We start from the raw sequence: 25645 nt of genomic DNA, 5'->3' as shown, positions 1-25645 counted from the left end.
TATACCTGCAGTATCTCGTTTTATACTGCGTGTATTTTTGATATAACCATAAACCACAAACATAAACGAGACGTAGGTTTAGTGGTGTGAAATGATTCTGAAAGAGAGTTACCCTTTTATTATGTGCTCGTTTCAAAAATACACGCTGTATCATCATCCTCCTAGCGTTTGTCCCGTACTGTAACGGGGTCCGCTTTCCTACTTTTCTCCTTCCACTTCGCTCTATCCTGGACATCGGTTTCTGCCAACCCACAGGCGTTTAAATCTTTGGCGATGACATTACGCCACCGCTGCCTTGGTTTGCCCCTCCTGTTCGGGCCTGGTAAGGCAAAGCTAAGGGCTCTGTTGCCTACGTATTCAGGCGGCCTTCTTCTGACATGCCCAAACCACCTCAGCCGACTTTCTTGGAGCTTATCGGCGACGTCTCTCACTCCTAGGCTCCCACGGATGTGTTCGTTACGAACCCTATCAATCCTGGAGACGCCTGACATCCACCTCAGCATCTTCATCTCCGCCACATGGATGGCTTGAACATGTCGCTGGGTCACTGGCCATATTTCGCTGCCATAAGTGAGGACCGGCCTTATGATGGTCTTGTACACGAGGCCTTTCATTTTTATCGGCATTTTACTGTCGCAGGTCACAGCAGTCACCTCTCTCCACTTTAACCAGGCGGCCGCAATCCTGTGTTGAATGTTGGTCTCCAGTGAGCCGGAATCGTGCACAATGCTCCCGAGATATTTGTATTGGTTGCATTTCTGTACTTCCTGTCCGTCAACCAATATTGGTTCGGAGTCTGAATCGGGGACATTGCACTCCATGAACTGTGTTTTTTGTACACTCAACACAAGACCCCCTCTCTGTAACTGATGCTTCCACGAGAGTAATAATCTATGGAGCTCTTCTCGGCTCTCGCTACATACTGCCACGTCATCTGCATATATAAATGTCCACCGTGCTTCGTTCTGAGCACCCTCCGTGAGAGTATCTAGTACCAAGCTAAACAGGTACGGGCTTAACACCGACCCCTGATGAACTCCTTCGGTGACTGGTATTGAGCTGGTTACTCCCGCGGTGGTCCTGATCACAGACCTGGCTTCCCGGTACATGTCGGCTATTACAGTGACGTATGCCTCGGGGATGTTCTTAGTCCGAAGACACCACCATATTGTCTCACGAGGCACGCGGTCAAATGCCTTTTCCATATCCAGAAAGGCCATACACAGCGGTTTGTTCTTAGCCCGGTATTCTTCAGCGATGGTATTGAGAGCAAACATTGGGTCAATGGTCGACATGCCTGGCACAAAGCCGTACTGGTTGAAAGAGAGCGTGCTTTCCATCCGTAACCGGCCATCGATCACTCGCTCATACAACTTCATGGTATGACACATCAACTTTATGCCTCTGTAGTTGTTGCATTCATAACGATTGCCTTTGCCTTTATAGAGAGGTACAATGGTACTAAGCCTCCACGTATCCGGCATGTGTAGGGACTCCAGCATGATATAGTTAAACAGATTTGCCAGTACCACAACTCCTTTATCTCCTAAGCACTTCCACGCCTCAATTGGAATACCATCTGGTCCTAGAGCTTTTTTGTTGGCCATCTTGTTTAAAGATTTCTTGACTTCCGATGGTGATATAGGTGCTATCATTCCTTTATTCGGTTGCGGTATCGGAAGCCTTAAGGCGGGACTTTCAGTGTTCAGGAGTGCGTCGTAGTACTCGTACCAGCGCTGTAAGATATCCCGGTCTCTATACAGTATCTGTCCACTCGAGCCTTTTAGCAGTTTCGTTTTTGAAATGTCTTTAGTTGCCTGATTACGTCTCCTTGCAAGTTTATATATGTTTTTCTGACCTTCTTTACTCTCTAAGCTATCGTAAATACCTTTCAGGGCTTTAGATCTTTCTTGAGCGACTACTTTCCTGGCTGCTTTCTTGAGATTTTTATATTCATCCCTATCTTCATCCGTTTTAGTGACTTGCCATTTCTTAAAAGCAATTTTCTTCTCTTCTAGAGCAGTTTGCACTGGCCGAGTCCACCACCACGTTTCTTTAGGTATTCTCTTCCCCCCTGATGTTCTTCCTAGTACTTTGTTAGCCGCTCTGAGGATATTACTCTGCAGGTGCTCCCATATCTGGTTACTATCTCTTTTAAAATCTATATCTAGGTCTTCTAACTCTCTTCTAAACTCTTCCGATTTCTCGCCTTTCAAAAGCCACCACCTGGTAAGTGCTGGCTCCTTCTCTCTCTTAGGTGTCTTTTTTGACCTAAATATCATATCCATCACAACCATCCGATGTTGACTAGTAACACATTCACCCGGTATCACCTTACAATTTTTCACCCTGCTGATATGTGATCTAGGGACAAGTATATAATCGATCTGTGTGCATGCTGACCCACTTTTGTAGGTAATCAGGTGTTCAGGTCTCTTGGCAAAGAACGAATTTACAATCGCAAGATCGTGCGACATGGCGGCTGCAATAATCTGTTCGCCGGCGTCGTTTATAGATCCAAACCCATAGCCTCCGTGTACTCTTTTGCATGCTGTGTACTCCATGCCGATATGCCCGTTAAGATCCCCTCCTATGACTGTCATTTCGCTGTATAACCTGGTCAATTAGTAATATGGCTTTAAAAATATCATTATGATTTTTCATTATATTATGATGATAATGTTAACAGACATTATCATCATATATTGTCCCTGCTCCCTGCATCGAAAAATGATTATTAATTCCGTAGACAACATTGAAAAAACCGCGTACATTACTCATAGGTACATTTAGTTTTGTTATGTCTTCCTGTGCGTCAGTTCATCCGCCTTTATGCCATACACATGAAAAACTTCAACCTATATCGACTTTTGGATCCGACATGCCTTTAATGCAGGTGTGTGCAGTCCCCTTAAGAGTAACTCGAAGGTTAGGGTAGGGAACGTTAAGGGAAACTTACCGTCTTGTTTCCTATGTTCTTGACGCGGCAATTCAAGTAAGCTGTCTTGCCGAGCAGAGCAGTGACGTTCTTCGAAGCGATTTGGTCAAAATACGGGCCGGTGCGGGGAGTAGGGCGCGGGTCGGCTGCACCAGGTCGGATGGCGTTGTCCGCGGAGCCGGCCGGGGCGGCCGTCGCCGAGGCGTTGGCTGGTGTCTTGCCGAGCTCTCGTTGGGCCGATGACACTGTTGACAAACAAGATAAAATTATAATTTACCCATAAATTATTTAATAAATTTACAGATAACAATGAATGTGACACGCAAGAGGCATCCAATCGACTCAACATAAGTACCTAATAATAGCGACATCTTTAACTTTTTGTTTTGTCCTGACCCTTTTTTGGGTGTTCCTTTTCGAAGTATTTACTTTTTTAGAAGTTCAGCAATGGCTAATGTACATTGTAACATTGGTATTCGTAAGTAATCCTTTTAAAAATATCATACCTATATGCGAAAGTGACGATATATACGATGCGATAGTGTATACTTTACTGAACAATAATAAAAAAAAAATGTTCTGTTTTAACATTTCATGTTCTGTGTAACTAAAATATAAGTATAAGTAAGTATATACATACTTCGGCAGACCTCAAAAACCTGGTTGGTGTCATTAAGTGTAGTCTCAGGTATATTTAGTAATGTTACCCTCAGGTGTTCTGCTCTGATTGTTATGAAGGTATTTTGCGTAAAATCCTACAGAGTTAAGTCCTTTTGTCACGGAAAGTATTATCCGAGTTCGCTGGTGTGGAAACTCCGTAAAACCGATCACGCGTAAGCACATCTCTTCAGCACCGGTGACGTCATCATACGTGGAACGCTGAATGTCCCATAAAAATAAACCAGGGCATATTTTATAAAATTACATTTTACAGATTTCTGCTTTTAGGTGGTTTTTATTGTCTTCCTAATCATTTCAAGATAATTTTGAATACTCGTATATTTACAATCCACCGCTCATACAACATTACCGGTCCACCGTTCTAGTTAACAATTGCGTTCCTTATTATTCTATGTTTTGTAAAATTTAAGATTGGAAATAACTATTAAGCTTAGGGAATAATAATTGTGGCACATAGGTACGAAAAGCTACAGCAGAGTCAAGGAGGGCGCTTAAAACTTTATAATCAGGTTATGAAACTGTTATGGATATTATCTTTCCAGATTATATCTATACCGGTTTCAAATCTTTATGATACTTAAAGTTCAAATCGCCCTCTAGTAAGCAAAGAAGACTGATAACCCCCTACAACTCCGCGAGAATCAACATTCACAATCTAAAGCTTTTATTATTGTTAAATATCTATACCTTTAAACGAGCAATTCTTGTTTATTTATTTATTTATTTATATATATATATATATTTCGGCGATCTCGGAAACGGCTCTAACGATTTCGATGAAATTTGCTATACGGGGGTTTTCGGGGGCGAAAAATCGATCTAGCTAGGTCTTATCTCTGGGAAAACGCGCATTTTCGAGTTTTTATATGTTTTCCGAGCGAAGCTCGGTCACCCAGATATTTATTGTTAAATTGAACTTTTTTTCAAATGCCAGCGGCCAGGAAAGTCTGAGATTATTCGGAAAGCTCAGGTTTTAATAAGTGACAATTAATAGGTATGTACCTATCTAAATACAGTGAAATAAATGTACACTTAACTGTGTACTATTACAAGTAGGTATTCATGGTTGGAACAAGTGCGGTCAGATCTAAAGGAACTCATATATCCACATTAATCCGATTATTAGCCCATTTTATATGCAAATCGTAGTGTCCCTACCAACTCCGTTATTCCAGTGTCCGAAGGTAGTATTCCAATCGCCTTATAGAGCATGAGGAAGTCGGATACTCGCAGTGGGTACTTAGAATAAGAAGTGGAAGTGCACTCTCCGATAACAAACACATCTTGGCCCTAAATAAACCGCACAACTTAACTATATTCCAATCTATAAAATACAAGTTGTATTAATGCTTGTCTTATCTCTTTAGACTGCATACATTTTTCTTTAGAATGTAATCGCCCTGAAACGTACATGACTCATTCTTTTATACCCATTATTGTATGACAATTTTGGGTTGTCAGTGATTTGGTGATAATAATATTGTTTATATTTGTTATTTTCTGTTAAATAAGGTGTAGGTATTACTTTTTGGATTTATGTAAAATAAAATAATTAAGTACTTATATAAAAACATAATTTATCTAACCGATTTGGAAAACCGATGTGATCCCATAAGTGCTTCGTGAAAAATGTTTTGGGAAGAGGACTAAAACCATGGTACATCATTTTTCAAAAAAGTTATCAGAATCTACGGGTGTAAGTTGGCGAGTTATCCGGGCCTACACTAGTAGCTCGGAATGTCAACTCGCCCGCGCTCGCACAAAGGGAATATACGGTCAGAGTTTGAGCTTGAATAATTAATGAACAATAATACCAGAGGATAGCCGATAAAAGCATTTCTGTAATAGAACCAGTAGCTATTGGTCAAGTCGGTCAACCGACGGTCAGGCTCGGTCAAGCCTAGGTCATGTTCTATGATCCATGTATATATTATAAAAGAAGCGAAAATGAATATGTGTCACTTTATAAAATAAACTACCAACCACATTTGCTGCAAATTTTACGACCGTAAAACCGGGTACCTATAAATAATAAATAATCTGATCGGTAGATCTGATCTGAGCATTTTATGAGTAACTAACAGAAATATTTATGAAAATTATGAACAAGAAACATTATGTAAGAGCATACCTCTTGTAGTGTACTGCCTAACTGTTGAATGTTGAACGTCAAGTGGCACACCACGTTGTGGTCACCGTATGTGAGGCGCGCTTCCAAGGAAATTGACAATGACATCGCGTCGTCCGCGTCTACGTTGCAGCAGTGACGATGACGTTGCAACAGCCAGTCATATGAATAAACCTGACCGCATTTCTTAAAACCACACATTGTGGCGCCAAAATCCGCTACTTTTAACATTTACTTCCACAGCTGAGATTAATGTAAATACATCTTACAATTCTGTAGAAATCCGTCAACCGGTATTAGATAGGCTACTAAAGTTGGAAAATATAAGAGGCGAACAATCTTATATTTATTTACTTCAGCAAAAGTAAAATAATAACTGTTTATTTTCCCTATAAGTGTCCACCTGCACCACCCCATAGTTCCTATTACCCCACCTAACCTTACATTATGTGCCTTTGTGTAGTCCCGGGTCAATCAGACTCGGGGTGAGTATTCCATTAATAATTCAGGAATTATTAATGGAATATCTACCTTTATTTTTGCTGAAGTAAATTAGTAAGGCTACCCTTAAAATAACTTAAACATATTTACGTTGAAGGACTTTTCTGATACGGTTTCTCTTAACCCGATAAAAATTAAGTATGTTTCCCTTACCCCACCTGACCTTACATAGAAGTAGGTTGTAATAGGGGGCAGACCTTGTAGAAAAATGAGGTCCGTTTCTCACCTCGAACCTGATATCTTTAAATTTGATTTATTCGGCTGAATTTCTCTTCTGCTGCGTGGGTACAAATTTTGATAAGGTTCTTTCCTGAAAGAGTAATCGAAAATGGCCCGAATAGCTTCGAAAAAAGGATGGTACGGCCGTGCCTCTTTGTTTTGCTCGTGCCCCCAGATATTGTATAGACAGCAGCAGTAAAAGTAGCCAAGTGGGCGAGGTGTTCAAAATGATCTGAACACAGTTTTCTTGTTCAGAGAATAAGAGCTATGGCTATAGAGAGATATATCATTGTAACTACCTCGCGTAGTGGCTTCTGCAGCAGACGGTTGGCACATAACTAAATGTTTCATTTGAACATATGAAAGCAGTAGTTAAAAAATAAATAATTATACAGCTTGTGTAATGTTAATTTGGCCGTCTTTTAATAAAAGTAGACTATAGGTAAAAACGAAACCAATTTTGAATAAAAATCTATTTATTTAAAATAAGGTATTAAACGTGAAGGAAATATTCTTATTATTGAAAAGAGACCCAGGTTTTAATATGTTTTTGGCATAGGTTTCACTTTGAAAATTTACAAGGCCTGAAAATTTTTCGTTTCGAAAATTCTGGATAGTTGAAGTTGCTATAGATCTCTGCTAAATCATTTTCCCTCCACATAGTTTTTATAAATAGATATCTACCTAAAATTTTAAAATGTACAAAAAACACAAAGCGGGAAAAATCTTTATCATTTAGAATCTTAAGCTGGCTCGGCCTTCAGTTCAACATGACGTAATCTCGATGGAACTTACAGTCGAATACCTATCAGCAGCCATTATACTGTCATTAAGAGTGGCAGAGAAACTGACAAAGAGTCCGATAAGGGTAAGATAATTATATTGTTGTAGGCAAAGAATGACATCCTGTAATTCAGTTCCAGTTAAACTTTTGTAAAATAGAAAACGGAGCGCGAGTTCACGAATTGTGTACTGCTTGCCAGTTTTTGAAACTGTTACAAAATAAACGCTTCCAAAAGCGAAAGTATTTAGGTGTTAACACAATTCTTTATTTTTATAATATAAATGAGATAACATAACAAACCTTGGCGCATTTTATCAATACGGCATGTGGCCTGTAACACGGGCGAAAAATTAAAACATAGATTCTACTCCTCAAACTAGACAATGTTTGTTCAACGACTTTTAAAAATAACTTGTGGTTTGAATTTTAAAACACTTTAAAATTTATTCAAACACGCAATGTATTACGAAATTGATTATGCCTGTATGTACACAAGACTGACAGGCAATGTCAATTTGATTAGACGGAATTTAATATTTACATTATATATATTTATATTTTTAGTACATTGAAAATATTATTTAGTTTGTTTGAAAAAGGGACAATCTTAGACTACATAATTTCAAAAAGTTGTTGAACAAAAGTTTTATTGTTTGAGGAGTAGAATCTACGTTTTAATTATTCACTTGTGTTACAGGCCACATGCTGTATATGTATGTATGTATGTATGTATGTATGTATATACTTTATTGCACATAGAAATAAAAACATATATGAGAAACACTGTTACAGAGTAAATTAAATACAACAAAGGCGAACTTATCCCTGTATGGGATATCTTCTAGTTAACCTTCGAGGAAACGAATAAAACAGAAGTAACGACGAATGACAAATAAAAACAACAGTGTACAATCTCTAAAATTAATGAAATAATAAGTAAAACAAAGTAAGGTAGCTAAAGTAGATTTTTTTCTCATACAATCGTGAATCAATGCAATAAAGAGTATTTGTATTGTATCCTAAGTCTTCACTTCTTTAGTAAAAAAAAATTGACAAATCAAAAAAAGTATCAGTAAATAGTTTTAGTTCCAGTATTTGACAATGAGTCGTTGGGCTCCATAGGTCAGAAACTTGAATTCAACAAGAGCATTTTGTCACTATTAACATAATAAAAAAACAGCCCATCCTTATTAACTCAATGTTTCCTTGTTTTGCGCAATTAAATGGGTTATTACTTAAAGACACCATAAACAATTTCAAAATTTTCTTTTTCTCGGCGTCACATCGTAACTGCTGCACATACACGTATGCGGAAAATGGCCTACGTTTAGCGCAGATTTATTCTACAAGTAGACGTGGTAAATTTTCCGAGCCTTGTTATTGTCGGTATCGAATATCACAAAATGGCGAACGTGAACCAGGGATCCAGTGTAATGTAACCGAAAGCGAAGCAAACAGCAGGAAGGGAAATTTTATAGCTAAAACCCTAACATATTTTACAACCCGGAGGCAAAATACCGGAACTTTGTCACGCAGCGCAGGTTGATATATTTAGATAAATAAAATACATTCCGATCGGTTATCGTTGTCTACAATTACGGTCGGAAAATTCCGGGATCTTACATGGAATTCTGTGCATTTATCATAAATTACTCAATTATTCATAGATTATTTTAGTATACTTAGACATATGCGCTTGTCCTGAAAAAGTATACTATTCGAATTAATTTTGCACCTATAAAATAATATATGCCACCCTAATTAAAGCACGGAATGCAATTAAGTAAGTAGGCTATCTAACAATAATAATATATAAAACAATACACACACATACAACACAAATTGTTTTATGGGTTAATAAATATTAAAAATAAGACAAACACAGTCGCAAACATCTCACTAATTAATGTTCAAACGACTTGGAATAATAGCGGTAAACAAATAAACATTTATCACAGCTCAGCCATATTCTCGAAGAGTAACATGGCGATAACTCATATCGGGCCGAACGCAACGGGGTGTGGCGGGAGAAAGGGAGGAAGGGCGGATGGGGTAAACGAATCAAATAAAATGGCCAACGGATGGGCGCAATAAAACTGACTTTTACACAAGTAAATAAAATCAAGTCTCTTCTAATCAGAATTGTGAATGTTTAGAACGTTTAAGCTTTTAGACATATATGATATAAAAACAATTATATTAATTAATTATCAGATTATCACCTCTATGTTTTAAACGTTACCTAAGATTTTAATATTATTGTAATTCAATTTTTAAATCGATCTCTTCTCGAAGTGAATTTCGAACAGTAAGATCCTTTATTATAAATTATCTTTTGATGGTGGAACAATTTATTAACGATGATGGAGTAGATTTTTATGTTATTTGTTAGGATCATTACGTTTAGAGACCAATTGTTAAAGCGATACTTAAATTGGAAGATTTGACTGTAAATCGGATGTTTCCTCAAGGACTACAAAATCCGTCGTTCTGAATGGCCGCACTGTTTGGCGTCTCAATATGCCAAGTTGCAGATAAAGATGTTGTGTTCAAAGCATTAAGAGATAGTGTAATTTGTTTGACCTACAAATACCTTTTTCGCTTATCACTTGAGTAGAAATACACCAACCAGAGTCGTCGCAGCAATAAATATTAAGTGGAATACATTCGGGCGATAGCTGACCAAATTGCGCACAGTGTGTTGGCAACACTGGGTAGAAAGGTTGCGTATTAGGTTAGAGTTAAATTACGTTGTTCGTGGTTTTTAGGGCTCCGTGGGGACCAACCTTTATATAAATTCATGTGTGAGTGACAGCGGGGTGTTTGTACGTGAGAGCGCGTGGAAGCTTAGTTGAAACTATATACGAGGGCTGGCCCGTAAGTTGATAGCTGCTCCAGGGTTTCTGTCCAACGTGCAATCGTTAACGCTCTGTAGCGAATAAAACGCAACTATAATGCACTGTCTCACTAGTGTACCTAATCTAAATTCTAAATTAAAAACAAGCAACAACGGTTGCACTCCGGGAGTGCCGATAGAAGTGAAAACTCACCTCACTATGTTACCGACGCCCGGTAACACGATACATACGTTTAGCGGAGGTATTCTATTTATTTATTATATACTAGCTGTGTCCGCGGCTCCGCCCGCGTGGAATTCGGTCTGTGTCAGTAAGCTAATTCATCCCTAATTTCTCTTTCTCTCCCCTGGAGGCGGAACTTGAAGTAAAGTTGACAGATGGATACGATTAGCGGACTGAAGTCCAGATAAAATATTTTACAATTAGGTAGGTACTTACCACTAAACAAAGCTACACTCCAAAACCAATAGTTTTTTTCGCCCTTATTCCAATATTAGACGTGATTTAAACGACACAGAGTTATAGTAGGTGTATAATGGACAATACAGTACTACTTTTGTATTTTTACGTTCTTGACTGTACCTATCCAAATCATGTCCATGGCAAATATCATCCAATTCTATCCTCCAGTCAAATCATTCTGAGCATGAAAAATTAAGAATTATACACATAGAAATCCATACTTCCTAACAAACTTTCGAATTTAGGTCTAGAAGTAAGATTAGAGGAAAGGAGAATATTATAGATATCAAAAACTTGAGGCCGAGTATTTACACTTTATTTACAGTGATGTTTATGTATGCACAACTAAATATCTACATATATGTATGTACCGGGAATTACTTTTAACAGTGTAAAAAAATGTTTAATTATAGGTAAATTGGCCTAAGTCGTAGTCGCTTGGTAGGGTGCCCAGAATGCCATCTTTATTAAAGTAGGGCTTAACCCTTAAAATCGTATTAAAAACGCGAGCGTAGCGAGCGCGAATTTTTTTTGATAGAAAAAAAATTGAGAGACGAGAGAAATGTTGTCAGGGACACAGCCGCAATGGTTTACGTGAAACATTGGTGTGGATATCTAATGCGAAAGCCGAAGGCCGAGCTCCATGTAGGGCCGAAGGCCCGAAGCGTCCAGGCTGTCAGTGCTTAAGCACAGAACAATAGTATCAGTGTCTAAATGCGAAGGCCGAAGGCCGAGCTCTGCGCCTACGCACGCTTCGTGCGCTTCGGGCCTTTGGCCCTAGCCAAAGGCCCGAAGCGTCTAGGATGTCAGTGCTCAAGTCGTAGTAGTAGTCGCTCGGTAGGGTGCCCAGAATGCCACCTTTATCAAATTAGGCTTAACCTTTAAAATCGTATTAAAAACGCGAGCGTAGCGAGCGCGAATTTTTTTTGATAGAAAATAAAATCAGAGAGGCTATGTCAGGGACATAGCCGCAGTGGTTTACGTGAAATTTTGGTGTAGATATCTAATGCGAAAGCCGAAGGCCGAGCTACATGTAGAGCCGAAGGCCCGAAGCGTCCAGGATGTCAGTGCTTAATCACAGAACAATGGTATCAGTGTCTAAATGCGAAAGCCGAAGGCCGAGCTCCGCTTAGGGACGAAGGCCCGAAGCGTCCGTCGTAGTAGTAGTCGCTCGGTAGGGTGCCCAGAATGCCACCTTTATCAAAGTAGGCTTAACCTTAAAAGTTAAAAATGCGAGCGTAGCGAGCGCGATTTTTTTTGATAGAAAAAATTGAGAGAGGCTATGTCAGGGACACCGCCGCAATGGTTGAATTTTGGTGTGGATATCTAATGAGAAAGCCGAAGGCCGATCTCCGCGTAGGGCCGAAGGCCCGAAGCGTCCTGGATGTCAGTGCTTAATCACAGAACAATAGTATAAGTGTCCAAGTGCGAAGGCCGAAGGCCGAGCTCCGCGTAGGGTGGAAGGCCCGAAGCGTCCAGGCTGTCAGTGCTTAAACACAGAACAATAGTATTAATGTAGGTTAATGTGTGTGCTGGGCTCTCCAGTACCCGCTGATGCACCACAGTACTTACCGTCGAGCGCGTCTATCGTGCGAATCCGCTGAGCAGTCAGCCGTTCTTCGCACTGCGTGAACGTCTCTGATTCTTCCTCAGATTCCTGAGACCGTGCTACCTTTTAACCTCAATACGTTGCGAGAATTTCGCGAAAAATTCGTTTTTTTCGGAAAGGTATGGTAATGCGTTTAAAATGCAAGTCCCAAATTGTTTGACATTTACAAAGACTTAATACCTATTTAAAATTTAAAAACTTTCGTGTTTCGAACACATATTAACTCACATTTTTAGACGGGCCTATCTCGAAATTTATTTTATTACCTTTATTTACCGACGTTTCGACACAGGTTTCACTGGTCGTGGTCGCGGCTAACTGATGTCCCAACAAAATGTCAAAGAAGAGATTTGTGCAACTACGCGACGAAAAGTGTATGAAAAAGTTTAGGGTAGACATCATATTTTCAAAAAACCACCCACTTCACATAATGTTAATTATTGTCAATAAACCCGCGATAGACCCGTCTATAAATGTGATTTAATATGTATTTGCAAAGACGTTTGACATTGACTAAGAAAAATGTTGTTTTTTTTACAAAGTACATACACAAACAAAAAGTTTGCACCACTTTCTTAAGTTAGCGCCATAAGATTCAGGTGCAAACATAACTTGAGTGTAGTGGCCACCCCCCCTTTTAGGGGTTGAATTTTTTTAGCCTAAAATTGGGCCAGGGAGTTTCTTGACAGATTAGTAAAGTTGGCATCAAAATCCGTTCAGCCGTTTTCACGTGATGCGCGGTCAAATAAACAGATAAACAGACAAACAGATAAACAGAAAAACAGACAAAAATTCTAAAAACTGTTGGAACGTGTTCTGTTATCGATTCTAAGTATCCCCAACCAACTTTTTTTCGAATATCTTCCATGTACAGACTTTAGACCCTCTTCAGCTTTATTATATGTATAGATAGATAGATATAGATAGATTATTATCATTCTCAAATAAGATCACACTTTTTCATTGACATGTTTATTTACATACTGCCATGACAACGTCAAATTATTTGAACATAGGTAAAGAGTCTTGAAAAGGAGTCCGCAACATAAATGTCAAATAACGCTGAGTTTTTCTTTATCGATTTAAATGCCACCTAAATTATGAGTGGCCACCTTACGCGCCTTACGCTGTCTCGAGTTTATCATTTTTTCCCCACCTCAAAAAGTGCCCAGCGCCGCTAAAGAAGTTTTCACTTAAAAAAAAGCATTTTGTGAAATTGGCCTGCTGATGATGCTGATAATAATAATTGATTGATTTATTTCACATTTACTGTTTTGTCGGTACTTTTTTGTCTATAGTTGTATGATAATTATATTAACGGGGCGTTATATACCTAATGTATCCAGGTTTTCATAACCTACTTTACGGTGGGTCTAAGTAATCTTCTCGTGAAAATTAACAACTACACTGTTGAAAATAAAAATGACCTCCGAAAGTAACGTTTAATTAGCCGAGCAATTATTCCCTTCCCCCAAAAGCAAACATAATTCTGTTGGCAGAGTAATTACAGCAGAAATTATGATCTAATTTTAATAAATAAGCAACACTGTTTCCAAAGTGCATACTAATAATTAATTACGAACAATTTTCACATAATTATGTGTAAAACATTACTACAAGCATCGAAAGCAATACATTTCGAACTTGGATGTCATTGAGTCAAAATAGGTTTTACGTCAATAAATAAGAAATAGGGTCACGTGAATAAGTACCTACATAATAAGGGAGGTAATAAGTCTAGACGTTACTTATTCTTTTAGAACTTGTTTCCTTTGTCGGACCAGTTATAGACCGGATATTGCTGCGGTATAACTGGCTGCAGCCTTGACGCCGGCGGCGCTGTTAGTGTCAATTTCCTTGATAATATGACTGACGTTCGTAGCAGCATTACTGCCGCATACGAACGTGACCTACTGCTCCAGCTTTAACGCGGGACATGTCACTGGCGATCTCATTGATAAAATAAGTGACGGATTTAACTTTCTAAAAGATTGGTACCTACCTACTTATTATGTTTTATTCCCTAAACGTAATTACCATGAAATCTTTGTATAATTTATTTATTTTGAAACAGCTAAATTGTTTCACATTCGATTTTGAAAGTTACGATCTTATGATATTTGGCCTCACACCGAACAAAAACATCTTTATAAAACCTAGGTATTCCTGTATATAAAAGGAAAATGGGATAAGTTTTTATCCGCCAGTCGGGACAGCAGCTGTTTAAGTGGTTTGTTTACAATCGGACAAACCCGATGAAATGAAAGGAGTGAGACTTAAGTTTGTGAAAAGATAGCAGTAATACATACATCTATTTCTGGGAGGAAGTTATTATTATAGGAGAACCAAGTTCAGCGAGGATTGGTTAGCAGTTGTGTTTACTGTAATCGGTAGTATGACGGAATTAGCCACATTGACCTAACTAAGATCAAATTTGACATGAGCATTTATTTCACAAGGTGGTAAAATAAATATTACACAATTGTAGGACACCTAATATCTCCCGTACATGATGTTATTGAACCGTGGCGGGGATGTATTTTTTTTCCGTGAACCTCGTACTGCGTGGTGCCTCTCAAGACGAATGTGGGGTTTGAATGTGCATTTTTTTATTTGATTTACTTTTAGGTAAACATAAATATATTGTTGTAATGACCACAAACGAACTCTATTATACATTTTACATCCGAATACCACCTCAGTGGTCAATCTTTCATCAAGGTAAATTTCTACATTTCACAGTGAAAATTTGCTATACAGGGTGCCCAGTAATTAGTGGATAACCTTCTAACCACCGACAGAGCACCTTAGGCTGGTCCAGAAAATGCACTTATAGGTCTAGTAAAAGTTTCGTGGTTTTCGAGATAATCGAACTTTTCTGTCTTTTTTAATGGCTAGCTGAGCTAGCCTAGCTCCATACTTCACTTTAATCACAATCTAGGCCATATCTTTGTCTGTAAAGATGTAATTAGCGTGTGTGATACCATTTTAGAATCAGTATTAGATAAACTATTTTTAAGAAAGTTGGCCATTCTGTTCTCCATACATTTTTTTTTCACCACAAACGATCAAACTTATTGAAATTTTTTAAGAAAAAATTGATTGGAATTTTTTGTGTGGCCACCATAAAGCGACAACCATAGGTGGTAACGAAAGGTCCGATCGCTGTGTCTCGCTCCAACCTATGGTAGCCACACATCGCTTTATGGTAGCCACACAAAAAATTCCAATCAATTTTTTCTTAAAAAAATTCAATAAGTTTGATCGTTTGTGGTGAAAAAAAAATGTATGGAGAACAGAATGGCCAACTTTCTTAAAAATAGTTTATCTAATACTGATTCTAAAATGGTATCACACACGCTAATTACATCTTTACAGACAAAGATATGGCCTAGATTGTGATTAAAGTGAAGTATGGAGCTAGCCATTAAAAAAGACAGAAAAGTTCGATTATCTCGAAAACCACGAAACTTTTACTAGACCTATAAGTGCATTTTCTGGACCAGCCTAAGGTGCTTTGTCGGTGGTTAGAAGGTTATCCACTAATTACTGGGCACCCTGTATATCCCCTCTATCCCCAATTACTCAATTTGACGGCTACTAAAGTTATCTGGGGTTTCAAAATAATGTGGCTTTAATGCCCAAAAGTGTGTTTACCATTTGAGAAAAAACAAAACATGTTTTAGATGTTTGGATAACCGCTAATCTAACTTCTTCAAGTTAATATAACTTTCCTCGTTTCGTTTCCGCATGAACATATTTTAGGAAAGTCATGAATAATAATTTTATGGTAATAGCCAATGGATGTGCCGTTAACTTCGAAACAAAATTGGAAAAATAAATGTACGTTGATATTCAAGACCTCGTTAGCGGTATATTTAAATACGGTGTTTATCATTTTACTTAGCTTGCTCTCGCTTGTACAGTTGGCAATGTCGGCATATGGGACCTACCTCTCTACTCTACCAAAGTACTAATATCTCGATGATTTTGACCGCAAACGGAAGAAATATAACTACATTTGAAAAATTATTAGGCCTGAGATACACTTGTAAGTTTTACTTACGTAAGAAGGGACTGTATGAAACACACCTAAATAAATATCCTGTAGTGTAAAACCGACTTTACAGCTTAATCGCCCCCCTGCGTGTGGCAACACTGTTCTCCCTCTTCCTATCCGACCTTCATAGCGTTCACATCGTCAAAATGTAAGTAAGCATTTTTGTATTAATTATGAATGTAGTAAAATTGCAGTAAGAGGTTTCATTCAAGTCTCTCCATCCTTCAATAATCAACAGGGACGAAGCTATTTGTTAGAATGAGATAACGATATTCACCCCTCATTTTGTAGGTAGTATAGCTGTGTCCCTACTTACGTAAGTAAAACTTACAAGAGTATCTCGGGCCTTAGGTAAAATATGTCAGATACTTTTTACAGAACAAGACTAATATTTGCAGCTTTAATTCAGTCATCTATTATTTGCAACACTGATACAAATTGCCGTATTCGAACTTCAAGATATTCACAAGAGACGACACGTACTAGATCCATTCTAGATACGTTATAGTTTAGATTTCAACTAGTTCTCTTTTGCAGCGCAATTCGGGCAACCAATGTCACTTTTACGATAGATCGTGTTAGATATCTATTAGATGTGAATAAGATCTCTAAGTAATATTTTGTGGAAATCGTTCAAAAGTATCTCCAGAATCGCGGAAATGTCAAATTTGACAGGTTAGATCTTAATCATATCGTTATCGTATCTTGGCGATGTCTAAAAGATATCTAATAGATGTCTATTACAAAATCCGAATCGGGCCCACAGTCAATATTGCTAAAGGATAATCAGCTTAACTCGTTGGCACCATCTCTGCGAATAATTCATTGTGCACACGGCATTACACGTCCCACATTTAGTTTACTGTATTATGTGGTGTCATATTTTCTGGGTTATTAGCTACATATTGTTTCCGTGGCGTGTTATCGCAGGTTTTATGATATTGCTTCATATATTTATAATCTTTTGGGGTTCGTTTATCATCAAAACACAGCCGAAACATTATTTGTTTTTACCTCATTCAATTTACTGTATGGCTACCACCAGTTTGGCACTGACATAAACGCCATCGAGGACGTAATTTACTTTCTATGTATCTCGCTCGTACTCGCATATTAGTGTAAGCGAGATGTATAGAAAGTAAATTACGTTCTCGATCGCGTATATGTCAGTTTTGACACTGTCAGTGACTCATGGTACGGGCTATGGTTTCGTTTATGTTTCCACTAACCTAACATTATCAAACAGTTCATTTATTAATCTGATATATGAAGTACCTAGTTAATCAGTTTGGTGGATTTCCTGGAAAAAAATGTCTACGGTTTGGCCTAGCTTTTTGACACCGCCTTAAAGTTGTGCCGTTCTCGAGAACGTTCTCCGTTTCCTATGGGTAATATGTTCGAGCGAGAACATTTCTTATACAAAGCAGAGAACGTTGTCGAGAAAGGTGCAACTCTACACCACCTCAATAGCTGTTGCGTAGTAAATTAAGGTTATCACGACTAAAGACAATAGCACAGTATCTTTGAAATAAACGATGTTTGAATCGAGACGAAATTGAAATTTAGCTGTGGTTTTCTAAATTAAATGCTAAGCAACATAAATAGGTATGTAACTAAAAAAGTCAGTTTTATAAGAATATTTGTCCTTATGCCTTTCATTTCTGAACTGTGTAATTGATTGATAAATTTCCACAAATAGGTAGGTAGGTATCACTTTAAATAAACACGGATGAACAAAATTTAATCGAATACGATTAAAACAACACAGCGAAAATCGTTAATTCTGCGTTGGACTTGAAATAATTTGTGGAAACGTGCAATTTACATTAAATGGAGCAACTGAGCACTTAATCCCTCTGTTTTCGTGTATGGCTTAACATCAATGACTCAGCAAAATACATTCATTTAATGGATTTTACAAAATTGCGTTTTATTTTTGCATTGAATTGTAGATAAATTTGAGAATTGAAAAAACATTTAAAAAATCGACAATGGACACCATCCCCACTTCTTTATCACGGTAGAAAATTTACAGAAGTGATTCTCCGCCACCAGAAAACATATTATACAAAAAAATTATAAAACACCGAAAGAAGTAAGACTATTAAGTTAATAAAAATAGTCACTCGTACAGTTTTTAACTATGATGTGCATTTTTTTGCGATTCAACAATATAATAGTTACATTACCTACCCAATTTTGCGTATTTTGACAATGATTTCGGTTGTATGCGCATTTCCAGACGTCCTCCACAAATAGTGCTAGAACAACACATTATAGCTCGTGTTACAGAAACTTTTATTATACTAGATAGGTATAATACTTAACAAATGCCGCAACTCCGTAAGCCTTTCCCCAGCAATTTGGTTAATCGCCACACGACTTAGGTTACAGGGAGAAGGGGGAAGGGGGTCTGCGTGACTTCGAACAAACTTAATACTAAGAAACAACAGCCACTAATACTAAGGTTATTCGTGTTAAAATTGTGTGTACGCTTCTGGATTGAGAACTGAGTCACGAGACCTATTCTACTATAATTGTCACGTAAATAATAATTAAGGTATTCAAAATTTGATTGATTGTTTTAACTGTCGCTTATTAACGTTGTCATGGGTGAAACATTTGTTTATTTTAAACGTCGTTTGCATAATTGGGTTGTTAATACTGCCTTTAGCGATGAATTAGTAACTTCATAGCAACGAATAAAACTATTATAATAATTATGTCAATATCCTCATAGGTACCAACTAAAAGACTAATTTCCCCTATTATAATTCGCTGCCGTAAACCTTAGATACCAGCGATCTTAACCAGGAGGCCAATTTAAACTTACATCACGATGTCATAATGTTATAATTATATAAATGATGTCATTTTGACATCGAAATCCGTGTGCGTCGCTCACGCCAATACATGCATTAACACATTTAGAGATTATTTTGACATCCAAAAATATGTTAGAAACTCCAATCTGCGATTTACCTCAATTCATGCTTTAAAAGAATTTGAAATAAAACATTAGGTATGTAGTCGCTCGTTTTAGAGGCAAGACCACAGAATAACTAATAGTACTACCGTACAGAAAATTCACTCCTTTACGAAAGGCAGTTTTAGGTATAAAATTATACCTATATCGCCGCCTGCAAGCAAAATTGAAACTTATAACCGCGCACGAACCGTGAATGTTCTTTGCGCGCCGCAGTTTTATGACCATCGGCACGGGGTTATCACTTGACAAGTTTTTGTAGGTACCTATACCTACTGATTTATTATTTTAAGATAAATATGTAGGAATTCGAAACGTTCATTCTGTAAACATATTTTTTTTATTCGGAGATAGTATGTCTGATTCTCACGGAAGTAGGTATGCCACAGCCGTATTCCTTTGAAAATATGTCGGTCAGTTCCTAATAAACAACCAATATTCAATAAATGTAGGATGTTTATTTTAGCTATTACTAAGACATCCGTAAACAGAACAATATGTTTTATACGGATTAGATCGAGATTTAGGTTTCGAAGCCATTATGTCCACCGTCTTTTCAATATTGCGCGAGCGCCACGTGACACGACTATCGTGCGAGCCGAGCGGCAGCCCACTGCCTTACGCCCGTTCGTTGGGCGCGCCGGCCAAATGTACCTAAACTGCGGAGTGACACCCCCCTGGCAAGACACAGAGTTCGATTCTGACCTACTTCCATTAACCACTGCAGGCTAAACTATACAGAGAAACAGGTTTAAAAAATGTAAATTTTTGGAATTCAGATAGTTAAAATTCAGATAATAATAACCTGCAAAAACTAACACATTTGGATGTTTTCCGGTCATAATTCACTCACTAGCTACTATTTCTATAAGAATTACGAGGCTATTAGCAGTTATTACTACTTATTACTTTGATATAAATAAAATCAAACTTAAACACTCGTGAGTTACTAAAATTAAAATTATTCTTCACAGTTTAACACACATAAATATTTCATTAAAAACGGGAATCCGCTGGCCATGCACTTTTACAGCTGGGTGTACATGTTACTAAATAACGCAATATGCTGTTGCTCTGCCTAGTTTATTCCTCTGTGTAAAATCCGTCCGTGTTGGTAATAACTAAGGAACTACATAGTTATATTATTATTTCAATAGTAATTTTAGGTCATTGTTACAAAATATGTATGTACGGCTTAGGGTTTAAAATATTTGCACATTTCAGTCTTGCATTGAAATGTATAGGGTGCAAAAATAAAACAACATAACAATATTTTGCATGAAATTTCAAGAAATAAGAGTTTGTGTTTAACTGTACAGGTTAAGGAAAATATATTTTAATTGTGACGACATTGCCTCACCACATATCTGCCGGCTGCTTTCAAAATTTCATGAAAGTACATCTTATAATTTTCTAGTAAAGTGGCTGTGACTTACAGACAGACGGTCATGAAACTATACGGTTTTCGTTTTTGCCGTTTTGGCTACGCCACCCTTAAAGCGCTACGATTTCTCCAAACTCTGCTGAACGCACTGCGCCTTAAGTAAAATAAAGAGTAGTATATCGAAATAAGAGCGTGTTGTGAACAAAAACTGCCGCAATCTGATATCGAAACAGCTAATCGCCAACAATGGCTTCCCTGCCAACCCTCCTAGCTACGATAACCTCCTAAGGCCCAGCCAAACAAACGAAACATCCAAAATTTGCCACTGAAATTTGAACCTAAACTGTAGGAAATAGAGTTGATTTTGCGTTGTTTGCAAAATTGAACGAAACAAAGCAAAAGCGACTCTGTTCCCATTGAACATGGTTTAAATTACATCGAACTGAAGCAGTACTATAGGTAGGACCTTGGGCCTTAGGAGGATAAAAAAGAAAACTCTAATAACTTCTAGATAACTACTTACCTATAACTATAATGTGGCTTTTAAGGCTTCACTCTTTGTGATTCTAAAAGTATGGTTACGTCAAGTATGGTAGAACTGTGGAACTTACTTTAAGAATGTGTAATTAGTTGCATAGTTTTTTGCATGTTCTTGCGGTTTTTGCAGCAGCTGTTAATATAACTAGTCACAACGAGAATATCCATATTGTTAAATTCTTGATCACATGTTACAAACTCTTATCACCAGTGATCGTTAATTTTCCAGCAATTTTGGTGCAGCATTGTTGGTTAAAAGCATACAGATGCTTTTAAACAAAAATGCTGCGCGCATACAGATGTCCGACTCTAGGTGGAATAGATAATTAGGGTTAATAACAGTAATATTAACCTTAACCAATCCTCTCCCTAGAAAAAAATTTAAGAAAATCCTTTATTGTTACTATGCTGCACCAAGATTGCTGAAAAATTAACGATCACTGCTTATCACTCGTCAGGTAATTAAAATAGAAAAATTAGAGTAATCGAGTAAGAAACGACCCCTGAAAAGTAAGAGGCACCATGGACAATATACAGGATGGCCCATTTAGATCGGTCAGTATGGGAAAATCTGAAACTATAAGACATACGACGATCTCTTCTTAGGAACCATGTCATCGATTTTAGTAACAAGAAAAACTGCATTCATACATTTAATTTTTTTTTTATGTAAAATGTATCGAAAAAAATGGTGGCCATTTCGAAAACATACTAAAATAAATTAAAGGATATGAAAACAATGCATTTTATTTATTTCAGACATCATGTTTCATAGTAACATTTACTGCTTAAGACCTACACAGTCGATATCTAAATAGAAATAATTTTAGATTTTTTTTTCAAAACGTCCGGGTTCGATTCCCGAGCTGAGTACACATTTTTTTTTAAATGTATGAATGCAGTTTTTCTTGTTACTTAAATCGATGACATGGTTCCTAAGAAGAGATCGTCGTATGTCTTATAGTTTCAGATTTTCCCATACTGACCGATCTAAATGGGCCACCCTGTAGAGCTTTTAACTAAGCGGCGAGTGAATGAACTATCATAACTTACCCTTTTTTAATTTGTCAAAAAAAAAAAAACTGACATAATGACTATTTAGAGTAATACTAAAATCATCCTCTTGCTGAAATAAATAGAGTTTAGTCCAGCCAGAAAATTATTTGAGACTGAGCTCAAATTATCCGCAAATCGATTTGCTCGGCCTACATTTTATGTTTATTACTGTATACATATTATGGTACCATAGAGCTGAACTAATGATGGAGACAGGAGTTGGCCATACCAACTCTATGCTAATTGTGTTTGGGTAAGTTAGAATTATCTCGATGAGTACCTACTAATTGGAAAGTACAGTCAGCGATAAATTCTTGTATCTAAAATGATTTTTTTTACAAAAAAATGTATTGCTCCTACCAAAATTAAAGCAAAAGACGTATCCGTTCGAAATCGGAAACAATCGTATGGGATGCACCGCAATGCGCTTAGTTCAAAGGTCAAGTCTAACGTGAATAAATTTGGGTGTTACCAAACTGTCCTGAGTCTAACCGAGGTATTTATGTAGGTATATTACTAATAAAAACGAAACCTACCGGTAATTTATTTCAGTATATCATCCACTTTTTATCTAGAATCCTCGAGTTTCTACGAACAAATTTGGCTATTTTTTACGGTACCTATCCTAGTTTCCTTCGCTGACCCTTTTGACCTAAACTAGTTTTGTTTGTTTGCTTATTTTTCTTATCGAAATTGTGAAACGGTTTTTGTACCCGTTCACAGATAGATTAATTTTTTTTAAATGGGCTCGAAAACAGTATATCTATGTTATTTCAATATTGTTCTAATAAAATCGGTCAATCCATCCGTTATAAAACACCGCATAGTACCTTACCCTCGTAATTGACATATTGCGTGAGGCTTCAATGCGTAGATACATACAGCTAGTGCTTTAATTACAATGATTAATGCTTCCTATAGCGTTACAGTGATTCTTTATCTACACCTATTCCTTGTTTATTCTATTCAGAAAACTTAAATCTATTATCAACATTTATTTGATTATGTAGGTATGAAATAGGTATATACCTAATCATTTATTTACAAACATGTTATATACAGTGGTATCACTAAAAGAAATTAAAAACTAGTTTAAATCTAGAATAGGCCCTTGCGGCATTGTACCAAGGATGCTGGCGACATATCCTCGTATTAGTAGGTATTAATGCCCAATAAATGACACCCTGCTGTTATTTTTTACTGTTAATGAACTGGGATAGTGGTCAGCGCTTGGACGTCTTCCTTCATTCAATTTTATCTTCTTCTTATATACACATAGTTTAAGTTAATTCAGGTCCGTTGCCACAAAAATATTAACTATAATCTATAACGTTTTTGGCACTGTATTGTCAATATTATGTGTAATATTTTCCAATGCATGTTTTTTGTAATGACTGTTCGTGCCAAAATAAAGAAAAAAAAATAAAAAAAAATTCTAAGTTACACTCAAGTTAGGAAAAGTCCACACCCTTCATTTCGGAAGTCCTAGATGGACTTAGCACGTGACTACAGAACGTCTTCGGATTTAGCACCAACTTTAAACTTTATAAAACTAGATTAGATATTAACTGAAGTTACATTAAAAAGCAGTTTTGTTATAGGTGACATATCCACAATAAAAATAAGTAACTTGCGTTAGCAAGTGACATTCACAACACTGACAAGAGTTTAATCACTTCTACGAAATAATTCTGTAATTAAGTCTGCACAGACACGGGCAGGCTCCTAAATTAGTAATTTCCAAGTTCCTAATTAAGTGCCTTAGTGCAAGTAATTAACTACTTTGTTTGAAAGAGTTAAGTGTCACGTATCTTAGAATAGTTAAAGTTCGTAACGAGGATACTTTTTTAAGTATTTGTTCACGTGGATAGTAGTTTTCATTACCTACGTGTTCCTTGACTACATTTCATCTTCATGTACCTACAAAATGTACTTTGTATAACAGTATCTTTGTTGCAAAAAAATGAACTTTTCAGGAGAGCTAAAACAAAATTGACTCATTTGTTTGCCAATATTTCATGAACTATGTGGGATAGAGATAACATTATTTTTAATTGTAAATATTGTAATGGCTTTGTACCTTCTTGTCTGGATAACGGTAAATCTTTTAGCAATTATTTTTTATTCTATTCAAAAAAGATTTGACCTTTTGAATTTCTTCTAACTGAGCAATTCAAAAGAGGCATAAAGTCGTATTTGCTTACATTCTGGACTTCAAATATTTTGGGTAAGCTCTCAAGATAAAATCATAATATACGTAGTCCCCATTATTTTCGTCCCTGGATATTGATTTTATGGAAAATATTTTTACACATTTTATTGTATATTCACCTCACCTTAGTTAACTAGGTATGTATACTGTGCCTTCGTTTGACTTTTTTCGAGTTTTTGATATTTGTAAGAGTTAATAAGCGAAAAACGAATTCCATACAAATATAACGCAATAACTTCTAACGCTCGCTCCTATTTAATTGAAAAAATCTAACGAAGGGGCAGCGGATGGTTAATATATTTAGTACATTAAATTATGTACCTAAGCATATTATTTTCTATAATGTTAATACCCAGAGAGAAAAAACATGGGGACTACGTTTTATGGTGAAGCGGTCATCCCCTTAATTATGTATTGTATATTTTACCTTTCCGACATGCACGACTGATATAAAAATATTGTTGATTATTAATATTGTATGTATACATATGCCAAGTAAAGCTTAAATACTCAAAGCACAAGGACAAGGTTTCTTAAAAGTGCGCCGGGAAAGCTTCCCTTCAATTTATCGCAAATCCCGGTGATGATCTAGATTTAGCCCCGCGCACGTGCGAGATCCCGGAACTCGGGGTGTAATCCAGGATAGACCGGTAAATGGTACGTCTTTATAGTGAAAACTTACGTCAGGGCTTCCTTCTTTTTTATTAGGGTTCCGTACCCAAAGAGTAAAAACGGAACCCTATTACTAAGACTTCGCTGTCCGTCCGTCCGTCCGTCTGTCACCAGGCTGTATCTCACGAACCGTGATAGCTAGACAGTTGAAATTTTCACAGATGATGTATTTCTGTTGCCGCTATCACAACAAATACTAAAAACAGAATAAAATAAAGATTTAAGTGGGGCTCCCATACAACAAACGTGATTTTTGACCGAAGTTAAGCAACGTCGGGCGGGGTCAGTACTTGGATGGGTGACCGTTTTTTTTGCTTGTTTTTTTTTTGCTTGTTTTGCTCTATTTTTTGTTGACGGTGCGGAACCCTCCGTGCGCGAGTCGGACTCGCACTTGGCCGGTTTTTTTAATTCCTACACATACTTACTAATGTAACACACTATGTGTTGTGAAATAACAAGCCTTTTGAAGACAACTTTGGGAACAAACCAAATTATTTTATTCAATATTTTGACTTGTTTTTTTAAGTAGTCACACTACTATATATAAATTATAGACTG

At 37.1% G+C, this 25645-nt stretch overlaps 1 protein-coding gene across 2 annotated transcripts in view; it reads right to left on the bottom strand.

Moving 5' to 3' along the window:
- The window catches only part of LOC134662517 (uncharacterized), a 121486-nt gene that overhangs the window by 19294 nt on the left and 76547 nt on the right, over positions 1-25645 (bottom strand). For both annotated transcript variants that reach the window (XM_063518771.1, XM_063518772.1), the window contains exon 3: positions 2960-3183. In XM_063518771.1, the coding sequence (XP_063374841.1) occupies positions 2960-3183 (224 nt within the window). The remainder of the gene's footprint in view (positions 1-2959; positions 3184-25645) is intronic.

This window comes from Cydia amplana, chromosome 3, assembly GCF_948474715.1.
Source record: "Cydia amplana chromosome 3, ilCydAmpl1.1, whole genome shotgun sequence".
NCBI lineage: Eukaryota > Metazoa > Arthropoda > Insecta > Lepidoptera > Tortricidae > Cydia > Cydia amplana.
This window is presented reverse-complemented; position numbering and strand designations above follow the sequence as displayed.